The 18,367-nt window shown below is 35.9% G+C and overlaps 1 protein-coding gene across 1 annotated transcript; it reads right to left on the bottom strand.

The window, feature by feature from the left end:
- Nucleotides 1–34: 34 nt before the first annotated feature.
- Nucleotides 35–18,130, bottom strand: LOC582523 (methanethiol oxidase). The gene is made up of 10 exons (XM_782470.5): nucleotides 17,988–18,130; nucleotides 14,530–14,699; nucleotides 12,411–12,596; nucleotides 9,508–9,634; nucleotides 8,991–9,173; nucleotides 6,329–6,510; nucleotides 2,529–2,607; nucleotides 1,288–1,409; nucleotides 586–797; nucleotides 35–242 (listed from the first exon to the last, which is right to left on the bottom strand). The coding sequence occupies exons 1-10, from the start codon at nucleotides 17,998–18,000 to the stop codon at nucleotides 44–46; spliced, it is 1,473 nt and encodes a 490-aa protein (XP_787563.2). The 5' UTR covers nucleotides 18,001–18,130; the 3' UTR covers nucleotides 35–43.
- Between the last annotated feature and the right edge of the window lie 237 nt (nucleotides 18,131–18,367).

The raw sequence follows: 18,367 nt of genomic DNA, 5'->3' as shown, positions 1-18,367 counted from the left end.
AGGCCGGATTACAATTGTATGCACACATATGAGCTATCAACGCCTACAACTGGGACTGGATCTCTTCGGTTTCTGTATCTATGATAAAGATGTCTGAGGTGCAGTCCCCTCCAGGGTAGCGCACCTCATGAGCCAGGGCAGGGCCTTCAGGATCATCTCCAAAGTCGACCAGGAAGTCATTGTTGACCGTCAGACCTCCCTTCTCGGTGTCAACGTCGAGCTGAAGGAGCACAGACCCGGTGCTGTCAGAATTCAAGATAGGTAAACATTGAATCAATAGTGGTTCAAACACTAGACTGGGGAATCAAAAAGTTGTGGGTTCAAGCCCCGAGCATGGCACTTCAATCCTTCAGCCAAAGACATTGTAGGCCATATTCATAAAACTAGTAAATGTTAGAACAAAAATAATCAATCAGTCTATGTAGAAAATGTATTAAATCTGGAAACCAACCAGTGCTGAAGGCTTATTTTGGTCTAAATCAGTGGGGCAACATGCATTTTCTCCACAGATTTTTTGTTGGGGGGGGGGGGGGGGTCGTCATATACCAATGATTTGTGACCAGCCCTAAACGTTTGGATACTCACTTCATGAGATCTGGATAGAACTGTTTGTCCCACATACTGTATAGAGACATGGTGACGTAGAGACGCTTGCCATCCAAGCTAAGCTGGATCATCTGAGTACTTCCTGTGACCTTACGACCTTTGACATAGAGAGGATCCGGCTGACTGGTCATCTCCGTGTCTTTAGTGACCTTGACTGCTCCGTCCGAGACGATAGAACCTCCAATGAAGATCTGGGACACACAAGATACAAAGTGTGAACAAATCTCAATGGTATTCCCTGTCTTCACCAATTCCCATTGACACTTTGGCACACTTTGCACATGAAACCATACAGGGGAAAAATTCGCCCCAGAAATGCTAAAAAGGGCCCCCAAAAATCATAAAAGGGCCACACACAAAAAAATCTATTTCAATGCAAAGCAAATTAAAGAGTGTTATTTTTTATGCAAGCAAGCTTGCAAAGTAGCCCCTAAAAAAAAAAATCTGGAAATGCGTGGGGAATGATAGAAAGTGTTGGGACATTAAATTTTAAACCATTGATGACTCAAGTATCTCATTCTCATAGCCTTAACATAGAGGCTATATGGTTCATGTGGTCAGTGGGTTCATAATACTAAATGCTTAGAGCTAAAAGACAGCCTTCTATCTCTTAGTGGAAGATATCTCTTCATCAATGTTCAGTTGTCATGTGAATCAGGGTTTGGACTAGCTCCCACCTACCTGTCCAACAAGCTTAGGGTTCTTGGTGTCAGTGATGTCATACTGACGCAGATCACCATGAAGCCAATTGCTGAGGTACAGAAACCTGTCGTCCATTGATATCAGGATGTCTGTGATAAGACCTGAAAAGGAGGGAAAAAGCCATTGTAAATCATAATATCAATTATTTCCTTCGGTGACCAATGCATGTGTCTTCATATGGACTTTGTGTATGCATGATAGCTAGAAATTTCACGTAAAAATGGGTAATGTTTGCAGATCTGAAAAAAGGGGTATATATATGTTTTTAAAGAGCAAGAGATATCAATGTGTGTCTCTTCACAGTGACTTTGAGTACGCAATTAGAAATTTCACATAACATGGGGGTAATTTTTGCTAATATTTGCGAATAATAAATTGTTCACAGGTTTGAAATTAAGGGGTCATATTGATATTTCCTTGAATATTGAGGTTATAGGCAAAATATTTATATCTTTGTGTTTTAAATGAGCCGTCATATTAATTTTACTATTATTATGCCATACATGAATTCTACTCTTAAAAATTGTCACAAACACATCCAAATATTTGTTTAGATGCATAATAGCAATATAATGAACAAAAGGGGTTATCATAATATATTCAAATATATAAATATTGAACAAAGCCATTGAAAATTCAATAAATCTTGAACTTTGAGACGTCAAACGTGTTAAGCCAAGTGCACGTATCACATACTGTACGAGCTGACCTCAATGCCATTTAGGCAGAGTTTGCAATAGCATGAAATATAATATAATATAATATAATATAATATAATATATAATATATTATATCTCTGAAATGCAATGTAAAATTTCAATGATCGACATTTGGAAAAGTTATATGTATATACTAAAATCAAAATTTGAGGGTGCATGCAACAAGCTTCCATGTAAAAGGAAAGTCAAAATTGCCCTAAAAATTGGATTGTGTTTGAGGTGATAATTGTAAGAGCTAAAAATGCCAAATGTTAGATGTAAAAATATCAGATGTAAAAAATGTCAAAACCAAAATTGTCATATGGCATATTTAGAAGGTACTTAATGTGTACTTATGGTAACCCACATTGTTTGATGTAATGGGATGGGTTATATGTCCCCCTAACACCAATCTGCCAATTAGCCTTTCTTGTTTCATATGCTTCAAGTTCTCAGTTAGCCAGGCTATAGTGTCTGTCATCATCCAGACCTGAATATTATAGTCGTTGATTGTGCACTAACCTGGCATTTCAGGCAAGGCCCAATTATCCACAGTCTTGGGAGGGATGGTGATCACTTTCTCTGCAGCCCAACTTCCATTCTGAGTCCAAAATAAAACATGGATTCCTTTAAATATCTTGTCATGTGAGACTATATCTGAAAATAACATTAAATCAATTTACTTTCATGTACATATTATCTTTACTCAACCAGTGTAGACTCAGACTCATACAGTATCTCTGACATGGCATTACAAAAGTACCTTGGATATAAAGGTCCGATATACATTTCCTAAAATCATTCATAAGATATCATACGTATGAAGAGGAAACATTGACTTCCTACACCTTCACTAAGCATATATTCCTACATTTTGTACACTTTACGGACCACTTTCAAATCAGCAATATAAAGACGTCTGATTTTCATATTTCTGTCACATATATCACTCTTTACACCAATAGTATAACCAGCCTGCGCTGTTATGTAAAATCTCAACCTCCAAAGAAATTAGACGGTAAAAGAAATTACCCAAACCATGACTATATCTTAAGAGATCCTAATTGACAGACTAAGAGATGTTGTTAATTCATTACAGACTTTCTTTTGGGATATTTCTATATATTATCCATCAATCAACACAATACACTATAGTTTTTGAGAATTATTCCTCATTCTTTGTTCTAAATGCGCTATTTAACATTTTCACAAAGTCAATAAAATATTTCAGATGTATATTCAATTGGATAGGAATGTAAGAATAAAATCTTTGAAAGTTAGACAGATATCTATATATAGTGTAAAATTGTTAGTTTGTTTTTAAGAAAAAAACTATGACACATGTAACCCTATAATCATATACATCATAGGAACTCAAGTTATTTCTAAGAAATTTCATACCACAATCAGAACCTTGATTATCATGCTTCTTACCACCATTTAGCCATTTTTTCAACATGCATTCTTGGAAGTTATAAACAATACCTTTAAATGACTCTTTCATTTATGCAACATAATTTAATCAAATAAGAAGAAGGGGGAAAACGTTATAAGATCTTAAAATGTGAAATACAAACTGGACCTTTTTTTGCCAACACAGCATAATCCTGGTAGAGTAAAGGATAGAATAGAAGCAAGAACAAATAATCAGGATTCCCAGGTCTAATTGTTTGAATAGTTAAACAAACTGAGCATGCTCAACACATGATCCCTTTTTGACCTGTTTCCAGACAGAGACGATATAGTATTTCAAACTGTAAATACTGACGTGTCTTTTTTTAATGACATTCAAGTTGGACGGCATTAAACCTTTGGTGTGTGAAACGTGCAAGCACTTTGCCAGTACAATTAAGAAAAAACCTATACACTTGGTCATAGAGTAAGCAAATGTTTGGTCAATTAGGTAAGAGCCCTTACATCATACCGTATCAAACTATAAATATTGAATACGCAGCATAATGATCACAATCCCAGACAGCCTTGAACTTTGAGCCGTCAAACGTGTTTAGGAAGTCTTACGGATTGCTGAGTGTCATTTTCAAACCATAAACAAATTTCCTCCTGTACGTAAAACCTGCCTGTTTAATATATTACTCTTCTTTTACTCTCAAGAAAGCTCCTCTCCAATTTACTCTGTTCAGAAAATGTTTTCATAAACTCTAATTTCTTTAGTAATTGATGATAGAATAGATTTGTTTCATACCAGTGTTGTATAAAAGCACATTTGCAATAATAACATTTAGGTTAAATATATGATTGAAAATTTTCTTAGAGGCATCGTGTAACAATGTTAAATCTGAGATGCATGGCCCAACGTGTTATCAGTGTCTGTGATATGGTGTAATACTGAAGCCCTAAACAAATTGCGCTTCAAAATGATCATGAAGTGCCTCAAAAAAGTTTTAAAAATCTTTAGGTGAGCGGTTTTACCATACTCATTCTCCCAATAGACTGACTGACCTGAAGGTTTATAATTATCATTGCAGCATGAGCTATATCCAGGATTTTGTTTCAGAATCTGAGACAAAATTACCCAATCCCTTTAAGGAATAATATAGATTTTAGAAGTTTTTAGTTCAGGTCAAATGGGAGGGGAGCTCGCAAGATATGTCACAGAGTTGCCAATTTGTGTTTAATTGATTGCACCTTCAAAATTTCATGACTTTTTTTTGTTTTAATTGTTTTTCTCAACCTTTCACTTACCATACCTGTTTCTCTCATGTTATTGCCTCTATTATTCAAAATTTCATGACTTTTTTTGTTTTAAATTGTCTTTCTCAACCTTTTACTGACCTGTTTCTATCATGATTATATTGCCTCAATCAAAACCAACCTAATATCAGGGTGGACTTCCCCTTTAAACATATTTGATTTTACACGCCCTCAACGGTGAGTATGAGAAATTGTTATCTGCGCTATACAGTTTTCAACAGTGTTTGACCTGATCAAAAAAAATATCAGTGGCAACTTGTTGATAAAATCGCTCAACCATTATATAATTCATAGGAGGAATGTATCAATAAACTGAGTGGTATGGTGAGAAACTAGACAGATATGTTAACAATATCTATAGAAAAGAAATATGCAGCGACCCTATCAACACAATACAATCTGTCAGTCCATCCTAGCCTTATGCATGCAAAGAAAACTGGCCCTTTACGGCATATATTAGCTCCTGCATCCAGAGATCTCCATGAATCCTTCTTATATTACAAAACATGATTGTCTGTATAAAAACATAAATCATTTTAGCGCACTGATGTTTTTGTAGAGCACATTGAGATTTCACTGCTATAACATTATGTGATATCATTGTATCCCTTCCTATCTTACTAAACAATCTTTTTCCATCCTTTTATTTCTCTAATGATCCTTCTTGGCATCTGTTTTGAATTACAAAATATTTCACTTTCAGAATGTCTCAAATATCCTCCTTTATTTTTTTGTAGAATATACAGACTGAAATAGAATCCTGTCATTTCTCTTTAACCCATTTGCTTTTGTTTTGTTATGATTTTATTTTCTATGTGTGTTTCCTTTTTGGTTTCAAGTTGCATCTCATGATCGACATACAAGCTAACGTTACTATGGATTCCTGTCAAATATCTACCATCATTTGTAGAATCCTATGTTGGAAGATATAGCATAGGCCTACATTTTAATGAGTGAGAAATTGAGTACCTTTCATATATTACTAGTACAGTAGTGCATGACTGTATACAAAATTCAATATGAAACAGAAAAAAATATCATGTACCAGTACATAAATGTGACAATTTTGATTTGATTTTGCCCTAATTTGGGTTATAATTGGTATCAGACTCGTATAACATATAGGAAGTTACACCAGGGAGGTGTGACCTGGTTACACTAAGAATTATGATGAACTACTATAAATGCATTGCAACCCTACTATCAATGTACATCCATTATTTATTCCCAGGGCTTGCTGTGAAGGTACTTTAATTTACGGTAGGTGTTTCTACAGACTATAAATATAGAACGGTTTATTTTTACAGCTTAATAATATCGGAGGAATCCCCCGAATGTGAATGGAAGATCAAAGAACGTAGGAGCTCATGCTATGGAGGGTCATGCAGTTCTCATGATAAGCATATAGCCATGATGAACTGACACAGACACGATACGTAAGTCTTTGTTTTTAAAAAAGCAATAAAATAATTGTGCAAATTGCAAATTGTTTTGAAAGTATAGCACAAGACAGGGTAGAAGTCGAGTATAGTAATGCCTGATAAAATGCTAGAATTGTTCCTCATTTAAAATATTCATAAAACATTGACTGAAGAATAAGACAAACTTACTGGATTCTTGAAGTATCTGAAGACAGTGGAAGCTAGGGCACATCCTACAAATCCTTCGGCGGCTCTTGGGTTATGAAGGAATCGAATCTCAAGCGGTATGGCACCCTCATCGCCTAGTGGAATCTCTTGAAGATATCTGTGAGTCGTCCAATCCCACACATGGATACTCTTACCATACAGATCTATAGAACAAAATCAATGTCGGAAGACTGGTGTTTATAGTCCTGTTTTGATCGCCCACACATGCTCAGGCAATTAAGGCACCTGCAAATTAATACTATTACCCTGGCTCCAGCTATAAGCTGCCCTAAATAAATGAAAGTATTCAAAGAATAACTTCCTACCAGGTACCAAATTTCTACACGTGGGTTGAGGGTGGCAAATGTACATTAATGTCTTGCCAAAAGAGATTAGTGCAATGTACAGAACCACAAACCATTAGGTCCACAGTCTGGGGACCTATCCACTAGACTACAACATCCCTAGCAGACCATATCACACCTGGCAAACCACTGAAGACTGGTGTAAAATCATTTTTTAATCCCACACATGGAAAAACTTGCTATATACCATCTACAACAAAACTTTATTATATAGTAGAATAACGTAGTTAACTGGCCCATCCCACACATTAATAAGTTTCTAAACAGTTTTAACGTGGTTTCAGAATAATGCTGCAATACTTTTCTGACTGACACAAATAAAGTTGCACATTTTTCAAAACATGTTTGCAGGTATGTATATATAACAAAATATTTACCAGTTTGGCAACTAGCCTTATGGACAATATTCTACAAATCTTGAAAAATAAGCTTGAATAACATAATAAATACAACTACTGGTATTGTTATTTAATTGAAAAGGAAGGGTGTAATCAAAATGTGTTGGTTTGTTTTTCAGCACATATGAATTTTAGAACTTCATACTTTGACTTTCCGGTTTGAAATGGTGAACTGCAGTAATTCAAAGAGGGATAAGTATGGGAAGGTTATGTATAACAGATAAAGTGGAACCCCTTGAGCCCCAGATGCAACTGTAGGTGCACAATTGATCACATTATTTCTCCTTTAAAAACTAGAAGAGCTCTTTTGTCCAATCTGCTTACATTTGTACACAAAGAACAGCATAAGCTCAAACGTACACATAAGCAAACCCTTCTATATGATGTAGATAAAGATTTACGTAATGTATACACAAAGTTAAAACCAAGTAGGCATAACCTCAAACCAAAGGGTCCCACAAAATGCAAACAAACTTTAATATTTGTAATGTCTGAGCAACAGGCATATGCTTGATGTAGATAACATATGTAATGATGTTGACTAGCTGACTCAACTTTTTTGGAAATAATAAAAATATTGTCAGAACCATACTGCCGCCGTCTTTGAACGTGAGCAATACAATTATGATTCAGGCAATTGATATCCCTCTGAAGCCAATTGTACTGAAATGTTTCCCAGCTGTCTTACTACAGTCTGATTGAAGTTGAAGTATGAAATAACAGTATGGATTTGGACAGAAACTTGATAGATTGCTACAGCTGATAAATTGCTATATCATATCCAAAAACCAATCAGTTAAATGCACAAAACCACCTTGATATGAACACAACAAACCAGCAAATATAAGAAAGCAGAGGCAAATATAGCACTGAACACATATATTCCTCACACTCAAAGTAGGAATACCCAGTCCCTATGTTATATTCTCTTCTTTTCAATGAATGATAGAACTCAGATTCAAAATGTAAGTCAGAAGGAAAGAGATTAAGTGTTTATTTCATATGGAAGTGCGGTCAATAAAGCTAAATCTATATTTTGGGTGGACAATATAATCCTGCTTTTGACTTCCTTTGACTTCCTAAAAACGTACCTAGTATATCCTCAGATGGTGTTATCATTTATAAAACCAATGTACTGCATTTATAAAACCAATGTACTGCATTTACAAATTCCAATGATCTTAGAAGTTTGATGCCACATTACAATCTCCCTGTGCCGTTAAGGCAAATTAGTCTAAAGGGTTGTTACGGAGCCATCATGTCAAGAAATGGAGAATTTTGCAAAGTCATGGTGTAATTACACAAAGCAATCCTTCTGTCAATAGGTGCCCAACCCCACATGTGTGAAACCAGCAACCATGCAGAGAGGAAATAAAAAGCAACCAAATTGTATACAAATATGAACATTGAAAAAAAAGATAATCTTGTCAGACTGCATAGAAGGATCAAACATGGAAAGAAAATGAAAAACACTGCAAACAAGGAGAAAAGAACTGAGCAATGATGATATGAAAAAAAAATACAAAAACATGTTGAAAATATTTGGAGCCAGACGGGAATTAACTATTACGCTTTCACACAAAGTGAACGCCCTTCTGGCTCTGAACTGGTGATACATAGAGTACCAAAGTGCTAACGTCATATTCGCTTGTGGTTCAGGTTACTGGTTTTAAACAACAGAGACTGCTCATGAGGTCACTGCAAAATCATTCAAGATACGGCTGAAGCAGGGCAAGTTCGGTTTTGGGGGTTGGTTTGATCATCGATCGCAATAATGTTTCGCACAAAATTGTTTTGAACCAGCAACCGTAACAACTTGGTTAGTCTGTCGTCACACTTTAGTACTCTATTGGACTGAAGAAGAAGATAAAAAGGACATACTGTTTGCATAATCAGCTGGATCAAATCCTTTGAGGAATGCCTTGGGAGCACCCCATTCAGTGCTGATCATCACATTGTGAAATGGTTGATACCAGTAGTCATAGTTAAAGGGGGCATGTTCTCCATGATGCTCCCAGTTACCTTTGACCTGGAATGTTTTGCCATCAAGGAGAATGAATCCACCTGCAGGCAAAACAAATACAAGATATTGGGTCTTACAGGATTGTCATAAGTTTCAAGTTTGCAAAACCTGAAAGTTTTAAAGGACTACTCACTATTAAAGAAGAAGCAGGTTTATAAAAGGCCGGGACGACAAGTGTTCAAAGTTTTAAACTACAAACAGTCGTTGAAACAATATGCTGCCAAAACCTCCACATTAATGTCTGCATGGCCTATTAGTTAAAATTGACCAAACTATTATGAAATGGATGAATCAATCAGTCAATCAATACTTATTAAAAATAAGAGAAAGAGAAAAAAATAAGAAAACAAACAAACAAATAATTAGTCTGTATACCTTTTCCTTCTCCCTTGTTGTTATAGTCTCCCAGACAACTGATCATAATCTCTCCATTAGCAAGGCAGTGAGTTGTATGTGGTTGAGTAAGACCAGTCTGATTGCCAATGTCTTCTGGTTCAATAGTCTGAGCAGAAACACAGTTACACACAACACTTACAGGTCAAAGGGCAATAAAAAACAAGATGTCCGCAGACCATACACTAACCTGAGCTGATGAAAGTAGGGTCCTTGCAATAAGGAACCTATAGCTTCCATCCCTTTTGCACCAGTTATTAGGATTTATTGGAACATTCAGGGGTGCTGCTCCCAAATCCTCAAACAAAATTACTGTAGGTCTAATTCTTCGCATAAAAATGATTCCTACAATGTTTAGCCAGAATCCATTCCAACATTTTGGTATGAAATCATTTACTTCATGATCTATCAAGATATGAAATAAACTAGATGGAATTTTGACTGCGCGCAGTCGAAAATGATGCCTCCGCCATAGAGCAATTTAAACAAGTTTGGAGTTTAAATCTCCAGTGGTTCGTGAGATATCATGATAACAATCTCAATGTATGGCATTTCGTAAGTTGACCTCTGTGACCCTTGACCTTTGACCTACGTGCTCCAAAATCTAATCAGATTGTCTTCCTATGGTGATACACACTATCATTAAGTTTGAAGTTTAAATCTCCAGTGGTTCTTGAGATATTATGATATGGTGATACATACTATCATTAAGTTTGAAGTGAAAATTCTCCAGTGGTTCTTGAGATATCGCAATAACGATCTCAATGTATAGAATTTCATAAGTTGACCTCTGTGACCCTTGACCTTTGACCTACGTGCTCCAAAATCTAATCAGATCGTCTTCCTATGGTGATACATACCGTCCTTGTTTTCACGAAGTGACGGTAGTGAGGAAAATCGTAACGCAAAGTGAGTGCAATTTTTTTTCGCTACCGTCACTTCGTGAAAACAGCGACGATACTATCCTTAAGTTTGAAGTTTAAATCTCAAATGGTTCTTGAGATATCATGATAACAATCTCAATGTATGGAATTTCATAAGTTGACCTCTGTGACCCTTGACCTTTGACCTACGTGCTCCAAAATCTAATCAGATTGTTTTCCTATAGTGATACACACTATCACTAAGTTTGAAGTTTAAATCTCCAGTGGTTCTTGAGATATCATGATAACAATCTCAATGTATGGAATTTCATAAGTTGACCTCTGTGACCCTTGACCTTTGACATACGTGCTCCAAAATCTAATCAGATTGTTTTCCTATAGTGATACACACTATCACTAAGTTTGAAGTTTAAATCTCCTGTGGTTCTTGAGATATCATGATAACAATCTCAATGTATGGAATTTCATAAGTTGACCTCTGTGACCCTTGACCTTTGACATACGTGCTCCAAAATCTAATCAGATCGTCTTCCTATGGTGATACATACTATCCTTAAGTTTGAAGTTTAAATCTCAAATGGTTCTTGAGATATCGCGCTAACAAACTCAATACAAGGAATTTCATAAGTTGACCTCTGTGACCTGTGACCTTTGACCTACGTACTCCAAAATCTAATCAGATCGTCTTCCTATGGTGATAAATACTATTCCCGAGTCTTAAGTTTAAATCTTAAATGGTTCTTGAGATATTGTGATAACGGTCAAACGGGACGGACGGACGGACGTACGGACGGACGGACGTACGGACGGACGTACGGACGGACAACCCGAAAACATGATGCCTCCGGCACCACCTTCGGTGGCGGAGGCATAAAAATGAGGGTAACCAGGCATTTTGAAGGGAAATCCTTGATTTAAAATGGAATAATTAAAACAAAAATTCAACAGTTTTCAAGCATGCATGCATAATCCCACATTCATCTTTAAAAGTCAATTCCTATTCCCTGGTTAGATCCAAAAATACAAAAATAACACCAGCACTTTCAAGCTTGTTACGTATGTAATACGTCGTCAGAAGGCCTCGCTAAAAATTAGCTTGAAAGTACGCACAGATCATCAGGGCTTATAATTATATTTCCACCTTTGCAAAGATATCATCTGCTGAGACTTAAGAGCCACAAAGGCATTACCGGTACTATAACTCTGTCTTACACTGTAATGTGTATGGGTTAACACCCTTCTGGCTCTCAGTACAGGTGGGGGATATAGAGATAAAGTAACTACAAGGTATAATCAATGATGACAATCATGACAATCATGACATAATCATGACATTTACTTGTATGGAGTAGCATCTGCCATTTTTCTCTACTTTACCATTTTTCAAAGAATAACTGTTTCTAGAGTAATAAAGTATTTTTCAGGAGGCACAAAAACACAGTACACCTTGTAACACTGACAGTTTTCAAATCACAAACATTAAAATACTTGAACTCTGAAATGACAGCTGATAGTGAGAAGAGCTATCTGTTCCACATGACACATTGAGAGAAATGAGGCGTCATAAATGTACTGTAGAAAATATATTGGATCGATCGAGAGATGTAATAATTCCACTAGCAAACTGAACAATCTATTCAATTTAATTCAATTCCATAATTCCATAATGAAAACACTAACATCAACATGCAGTAAATATAATAATAAATATTATAAATAATTATTATATCTTGGTTGCAGTTATCAAAATACAGTCAAACCTGCTTTAGTGACCACCTGTCTACAAAGACCACCTGTCTACAAAGGCCACTTTTTGTGTTTCCCTTGGGCGGTCGCTATAGACAGGTTTGACTGTAGTAAAATATTGACAGTAAAAAGTAGGAATTTGGTTGCTGTATAAAAACCCTAGTGGGTTTGTCTCTACATCCGCCAGCCTACCATAAAATGAGATAGAGTCACATAAACAGTAAAATTATAGTAAAAAAATATCATTTGTCTTACATGGAAGATTCCAGGTCTTCTTGGATCAGTGCCGGTGTCAATGACATAGACCCTGGATGAGTAGAGGGAAGGAAGGATCAGGCGATTCCTGGACTTGGTGGTATCTCCGAAGCAGCTACTACAGGTGTTCCAGCCAGTGTGATGGAGCTCATCGTTCAGATTGGGCATGTTCAGACGATGGATGATCTACAACATCATACAAGAGGTCAACAATGATAATAATAATAATTACATTTATAGGGCGCTTTAAACAGGTGTTTCTAAGCGCACAGGTGGTGCTATCTAACTTAGTATAATTATTTAACATGTTCAATAGTTTAAAAGCAACAAAATAAAATAAAATATTACTAATACAATACAATTCAGTTGAATGGAATTAACTACTTGAGTGCGACTCCAGTATACTATAACTGATTAAAAAAGTGGGTTTTGAGAAGGGTTTTGAATGATTCATTGGATAGGGCATTTTGAATTTGGGGTTGGAGTTTGTTCCAGAGGGCGGGGGCATATTCAGTGATGATGTACGTGTCATGTATCCATATAGAGAAATGGAGATTGGAAATGTGTGCTGTTGGCTGGAGCAGACTTTAAAAGAAAGGGAGGAATGTGGATACAATACTCTGTCTGGCTATCTTCCATAGATTTTTTTCTCCAAAGTTGTACTTTGGCCTACCAGTATAATGGTGTTATTGTATTAGGTAGTATTGTATAAACACAACTGGGGCTCAAATAAAATTATGTGTCCTTGGTAAATTTGCGAGTTCATAAATGCACTGTGCAAAATGTTGTATGATATATACACTATACTTTTAATTTTTGTTTGAGGGGAGCAAAGTTTGAAATAAACTACTTTTCAGAATAGCAGACAAAGATTTATGTTTCTTTTCTCTTTGATGAAGATCATAAGTACATTATATTGATATGCTTACAATATGAGTTAATAGTAATACCTTTCTGAACTACAAATACTTTTTTTCTAAAGAGCTAATGTTCTTGATTTGTTACCATGTCAATATATAGCCTTAGTGGTCACACCAACCTCCAACTTTAGGGCAAACAAGCACATTCAGATAGCTATAAGGGTCCTCACTAACAAGTAACAGAAAAAAATTATTTTAAGATTGTGTCAAAGGGATGGTGGCCATTTCAGTTTTGGGCCAATGGACTACACTGCTAAGACCTGTGAGAATTGCCATATACCGTACATACACTGTAGATGTACATGTTTTGTATTTTCTGCTTAAAATTCAACCCTGTAAAAGGACATCAATTCATTTGGGATAACATAATATGACTTATTCACCACATTATCTAATAATTTCTTTTCTGTGCGTGGCATGGCAACATATACTATATATTTAATCAAGAAAGGTGTTTAAATAGACAGCTTTACTGTTTGTGAAATAGAGGCAATCTTTAAAACCCATATTCTGTGTAAATCACACTTTTACATTTCATGACACCAAATGTGTGTAATATCTAACATTCAAATATATATAAATACAGGTTTAAAAACAATAAAATCAATTGAAAGGCCTTTATCAGATAAAACATATTTAGTCAATACATGAGAAAAATCATGATTTTTTTTTACCTTCTTTCCAATGTTTAGCTTACTCTTTTTTTTCCCCTTTTTTTTCAAGTATAAAATGCGCATGGCATTCAATTGACTCCATCTTATTCATTGGTATTTTTGCAAGAGTTATATAGCAATGCATTACCCCCAAAATGCCATGAAATCTGTTTCCCAAGCCTTTTTTGTTAGTGTTGGACTGGTTTACTATCTGGGAAACCTTGTCTCAGTATTAAATTTGTCATGATAATTGACAGCATTATTTACTTGAATCTACATTAACACAGGTAATAAATCTTATCCTAACAATTTACTTTCGAAAATTTACCATGTAGGCCCACATAAAGCAAATAAACAGACACTATATTCTTCAAGATCTGGAAGTCAATGTGTAAATACCATACCGGTATTTCCCTAAATTCTGTACCTAAACTCCGTCTGAGGCCAAGGCCAAGGCCACTAGAATGTGGCCTCATGCAAGGCCTGCATGACTCAACTACCATATCGCCATACTGCTATGCAAGTTCATAATGTAGCATCATTTACCTGACAGAACGTGGGTGACTCTGGATCAACATCAACGGTAGCCAAGAAATCTGGCTTCTTGATAGGGGTGTTCCTACGCACAGCCGTAACGTACAAGAGCTTCTCACGTGGTGACTTCATGGCAGCCAGGGGGGTGGGGTAGCCAGGTCCCTCATTCTTGCAACAAGCTCCTGCAGAGAATTAAGAACCACTAGCCCATTAGCACCTTGTGATAACATACATACACTCAAACTCAGTCAGCCATTTATACCATCTCAAAGAAACAGCTAGGAACGTGCATACATTGTAGCCAGGGCATATAATGAGAGATATAGTGCAAGATCTTGTTATTTGATGCTATGTGAAAGTGTCTACTCTGAACTACTTTCAGGCAGATGAACTGTAAATACAGCTAAAGGAACGTCCAAGCTAGGTGATTGTCTTTTATACCATACTTTCACAACATATATCTGATCACCATTTTTAGTGTAATCACTGATTCTGTCAAGATAATATCTTGTTACATGTATTTGATGCTATGTGAAAATGTCTACCGATACTCTGAACTACTTTCAGGCAGATGAACTGTAAATACACCTAGGGGAACGTCCAAGCTAGGTGATTGTCTTTTATACCATACTTTCACAACATATCTGATCACCATTTTTAGTGTAATCACTGATTCTGTCAAGTAAATAGCCCTACTAGAGCTTGCAGTAGAGCAAATCACAAGAAAATGTTTTTAAGGTGTGAACTTTGTTTATTTTTTAATTTCTTTCTTCTGCTATTCTTGGTAATGAATAGGACAGCAAAATTCTATACATTAGACCTGCCTTTAAATGGAAGAAAAAAAAGTAAGAGAAACAGATCTGTGAAAACTGTATCTGATAAAAGTCAAACGCAAACTGGCCATTGGTTCTTTGACACATGCTCCATCTACAGTTACCCTACAGTCAGTCAGTCCAAACCACTTAACAAAATTCCTAACTTTAAGCATCTAGACCCTACACTAAAAATAACCCTAACCTAAACCATCTACCTAAACCCACTCTTAAACTCAATTTCAACTCTAACCTTACCACTTACACTATACCTCTGAAAAAATTCATCCTAGAAGCAAATGTTGGATCATAAGTTAGACTGGGTTCACAATCCCACCGCTGCCACAAGGTAATACAAAGTTTTGGTATGGGGTCATGAATTTGGTTCAAATTAAAATATATTGGAAGCATATGAGCCTACAATATTCAGTGAACGTTGTCGTGGTTGAAATGAAGTCTAAAGTTATGAAATTGTAAATAATAAACTCTTTATGTTGTATAGCTTCCTCTCAAGGTCAAGATATTAATTAAGCTATAAAACAATGTTTCTTGACTAAAATCGACCAATTAGCTATTCCTGTTTTGAAATTATATATCACAACTACATATTCTGAGATTTTCATGGTCGCAGCTACCATTGTACGGCCGTAGGCGCTATTTGAAATTTATCCAAATTTACCAGGAGCACCGGTAAATTTTTATATTAAATTTTTCTTCAAAGCAGTGTTTTAGGGGCTAAATTGTCTGTTTTTCTAATTTAAACCTGTGGAAATTTCCTTTTGAAGCTCATGTAAACCTATTGACAACCTTGATTAAATTATTATGACCATTCATAAAGTTATCAAAATATTACTGCATGCAATTCAATCAATAGATTATACACAAGTTACACAGAGATCTAGATAAAGGGGGAGAAAACAGGAGAGAGAGAGAGAGAGAGAGAGAGAGAGAGAGAGAGTGGGGTAGAGATAGAGAACAAGGGAATGAGAAATGAAGAGAGATATCTCACCTTGTATCTCACCTGACTAGTAAGTATAAGGCAAGCTGTGCCCCCCCCCCCTTTTTTTTTTTTGGTTTTGTTACTTGGTCGTGGTCATTAATCACAAAATGCCAGTCCCCTTCAAAGCTGCATAGGACTGTTACTGAAATTGCCTACTTCATGTAAGCATGGTCATGGTCGAGCAGAGATGTAGCCCCCTGAGGTTCACTTCATTAATTCTAATAACACTGCAAACAAGGGGCAGGGACTTAGGCAAACAAACTCTTATGGTCAACATGGTGGACATGCTTTATAAAATGTTTACCAGAGGCAATTCTGAAAACATGGTGGAGGGGAATTGATTTAGTTCTGGCAAGTTGCAAATTAAAGAACTCTGGTAAACTAAAAAAGAGCTCTGTTTACAAAACAAACAAACACAAAAACCGTAATATTGCTGCAAGAAATTGCAACATTTTACGAAACCAAATCTCTAAAAGAGCTCATGTGGTGTGCATGGACAGTCAGTAGGCCCTAACTATATTTTTACACTGGTGGTAGTGTGCACCTACATGGCATATGTGAATATGAAATTTGAATTAGAGTAATTGGCCTAAAATAGAGAAACAAGTAAGAACCCTAAAATATGCCTTCTATAGACTTGATCCACCAGTGTTAAGACATGGAAGAGAGTTTTCGTCAGACTTCATACAGAACAGATGACATTATACAACCAATCATGACAACTCCAGGCATATTTTTTCACCTGTGTCATAAGGTGGGGACATTCCAATTCGGCTGATAAATGACCATCAAAATAGATTTTATGTCAAAGTCATCCTATTGTCTCCTGGTAGAAAATATATAGATATTCAATTTCATATTGTTTGTTGAAGTACCTTTGAATTCAACTTTTTCAAATTCCAGTTGCTACTGAAATACCCATGAGAGGGAGAGAGGCATAAACGTTTCGCATAAAATTTGCAGTCTCTCCCACTTTGGCACACCCAATGTTCAAGGAAAGGTTTTTTGTATGAAAAAAAAATGCATAAAAAGTTTATACATATGAAGTTTAAGCATAAATATAACGAACATTAATACATTATGAGTTATGCATGAAAACTTTGCAACTATGCGTAAAAAGTTTCAGTATCAAAAATGTATGCATGATATACAAACCTACAAACCTAAAAAAAATGATGAATAGAATTTATGCATAAAAAATATAAAAAATAACTTGTATGCATCAAAATTAACAAATTAAAAGTGTATGCATCATCAACAATTCATCATCAATTCATCATCATCTTATGCTCCCTCCACTATTTCGGAGATCAGCGATCCCAGGCCATGGGCTGCAAGATATATAACTAATAAACTGAACATATATATGGACAAATATGGACTGCTGGACCTATAACTAAACATATTTGATAAGAAATATTATGCATAAAGGTTATTTCGCCTGAGAATATCTTACCACATATATAGTTAATTATTTCCTATTTGGCGTGCCGTACACTCATGATGCCTACAAACAATACATCCCAACAAAAGCCGAATAAAAGTCAATAGACACAAACGTGGATAGCCATCGACTCATCACTTCTTTAGACTAGTTGTATTTCGTCTACATTAAAACAATCACACTCAAAAAGTTAATCAGATTAAATGAGAAATACCTGAAGTCTGCATCTTTGTAGTAATTTTGGTAGTATATCTGCAAAACTGTATCCTTCCTAGCTTCTAAGCGACCAAACACACTTGTTGCTGCTCCGGTTAGAGCCAAACACACAATGAATCCAGGGTCTTCACTGCATGCACTGATTACTGGTGTTATGTCCTTGGAAGAGTTGCCTACCGCAGCTAACGATCACTCAACCCACCTCGTAGTCTGAAAACACGGGCTAATTTCTACACTTTGCAAAAGATTCATTATTTTAGCCATGCTGCATATTTTAATTTTTTACTGTATATTTATTATTGGTGCATATAACACTGACCAGGTAAAATAAATGTGGCTTGACCCAACATGACGGTGGATACGCTTTTTTTTTAAGCA

Source organism: Strongylocentrotus purpuratus, unplaced genomic scaffold, assembly GCF_000002235.5.
Source record: "Strongylocentrotus purpuratus isolate Spur 01 unplaced genomic scaffold, Spur_5.0 spur5_scaffold_6, whole genome shotgun sequence".
Classification (NCBI taxonomy): Eukaryota; Metazoa; Echinodermata; class Echinoidea; order Camarodonta; family Strongylocentrotidae; genus Strongylocentrotus; species Strongylocentrotus purpuratus.
The sequence above is the reverse complement of the archived record's forward strand: the minus strand, read 5'-3'. Positions and strand labels throughout refer to the sequence as shown.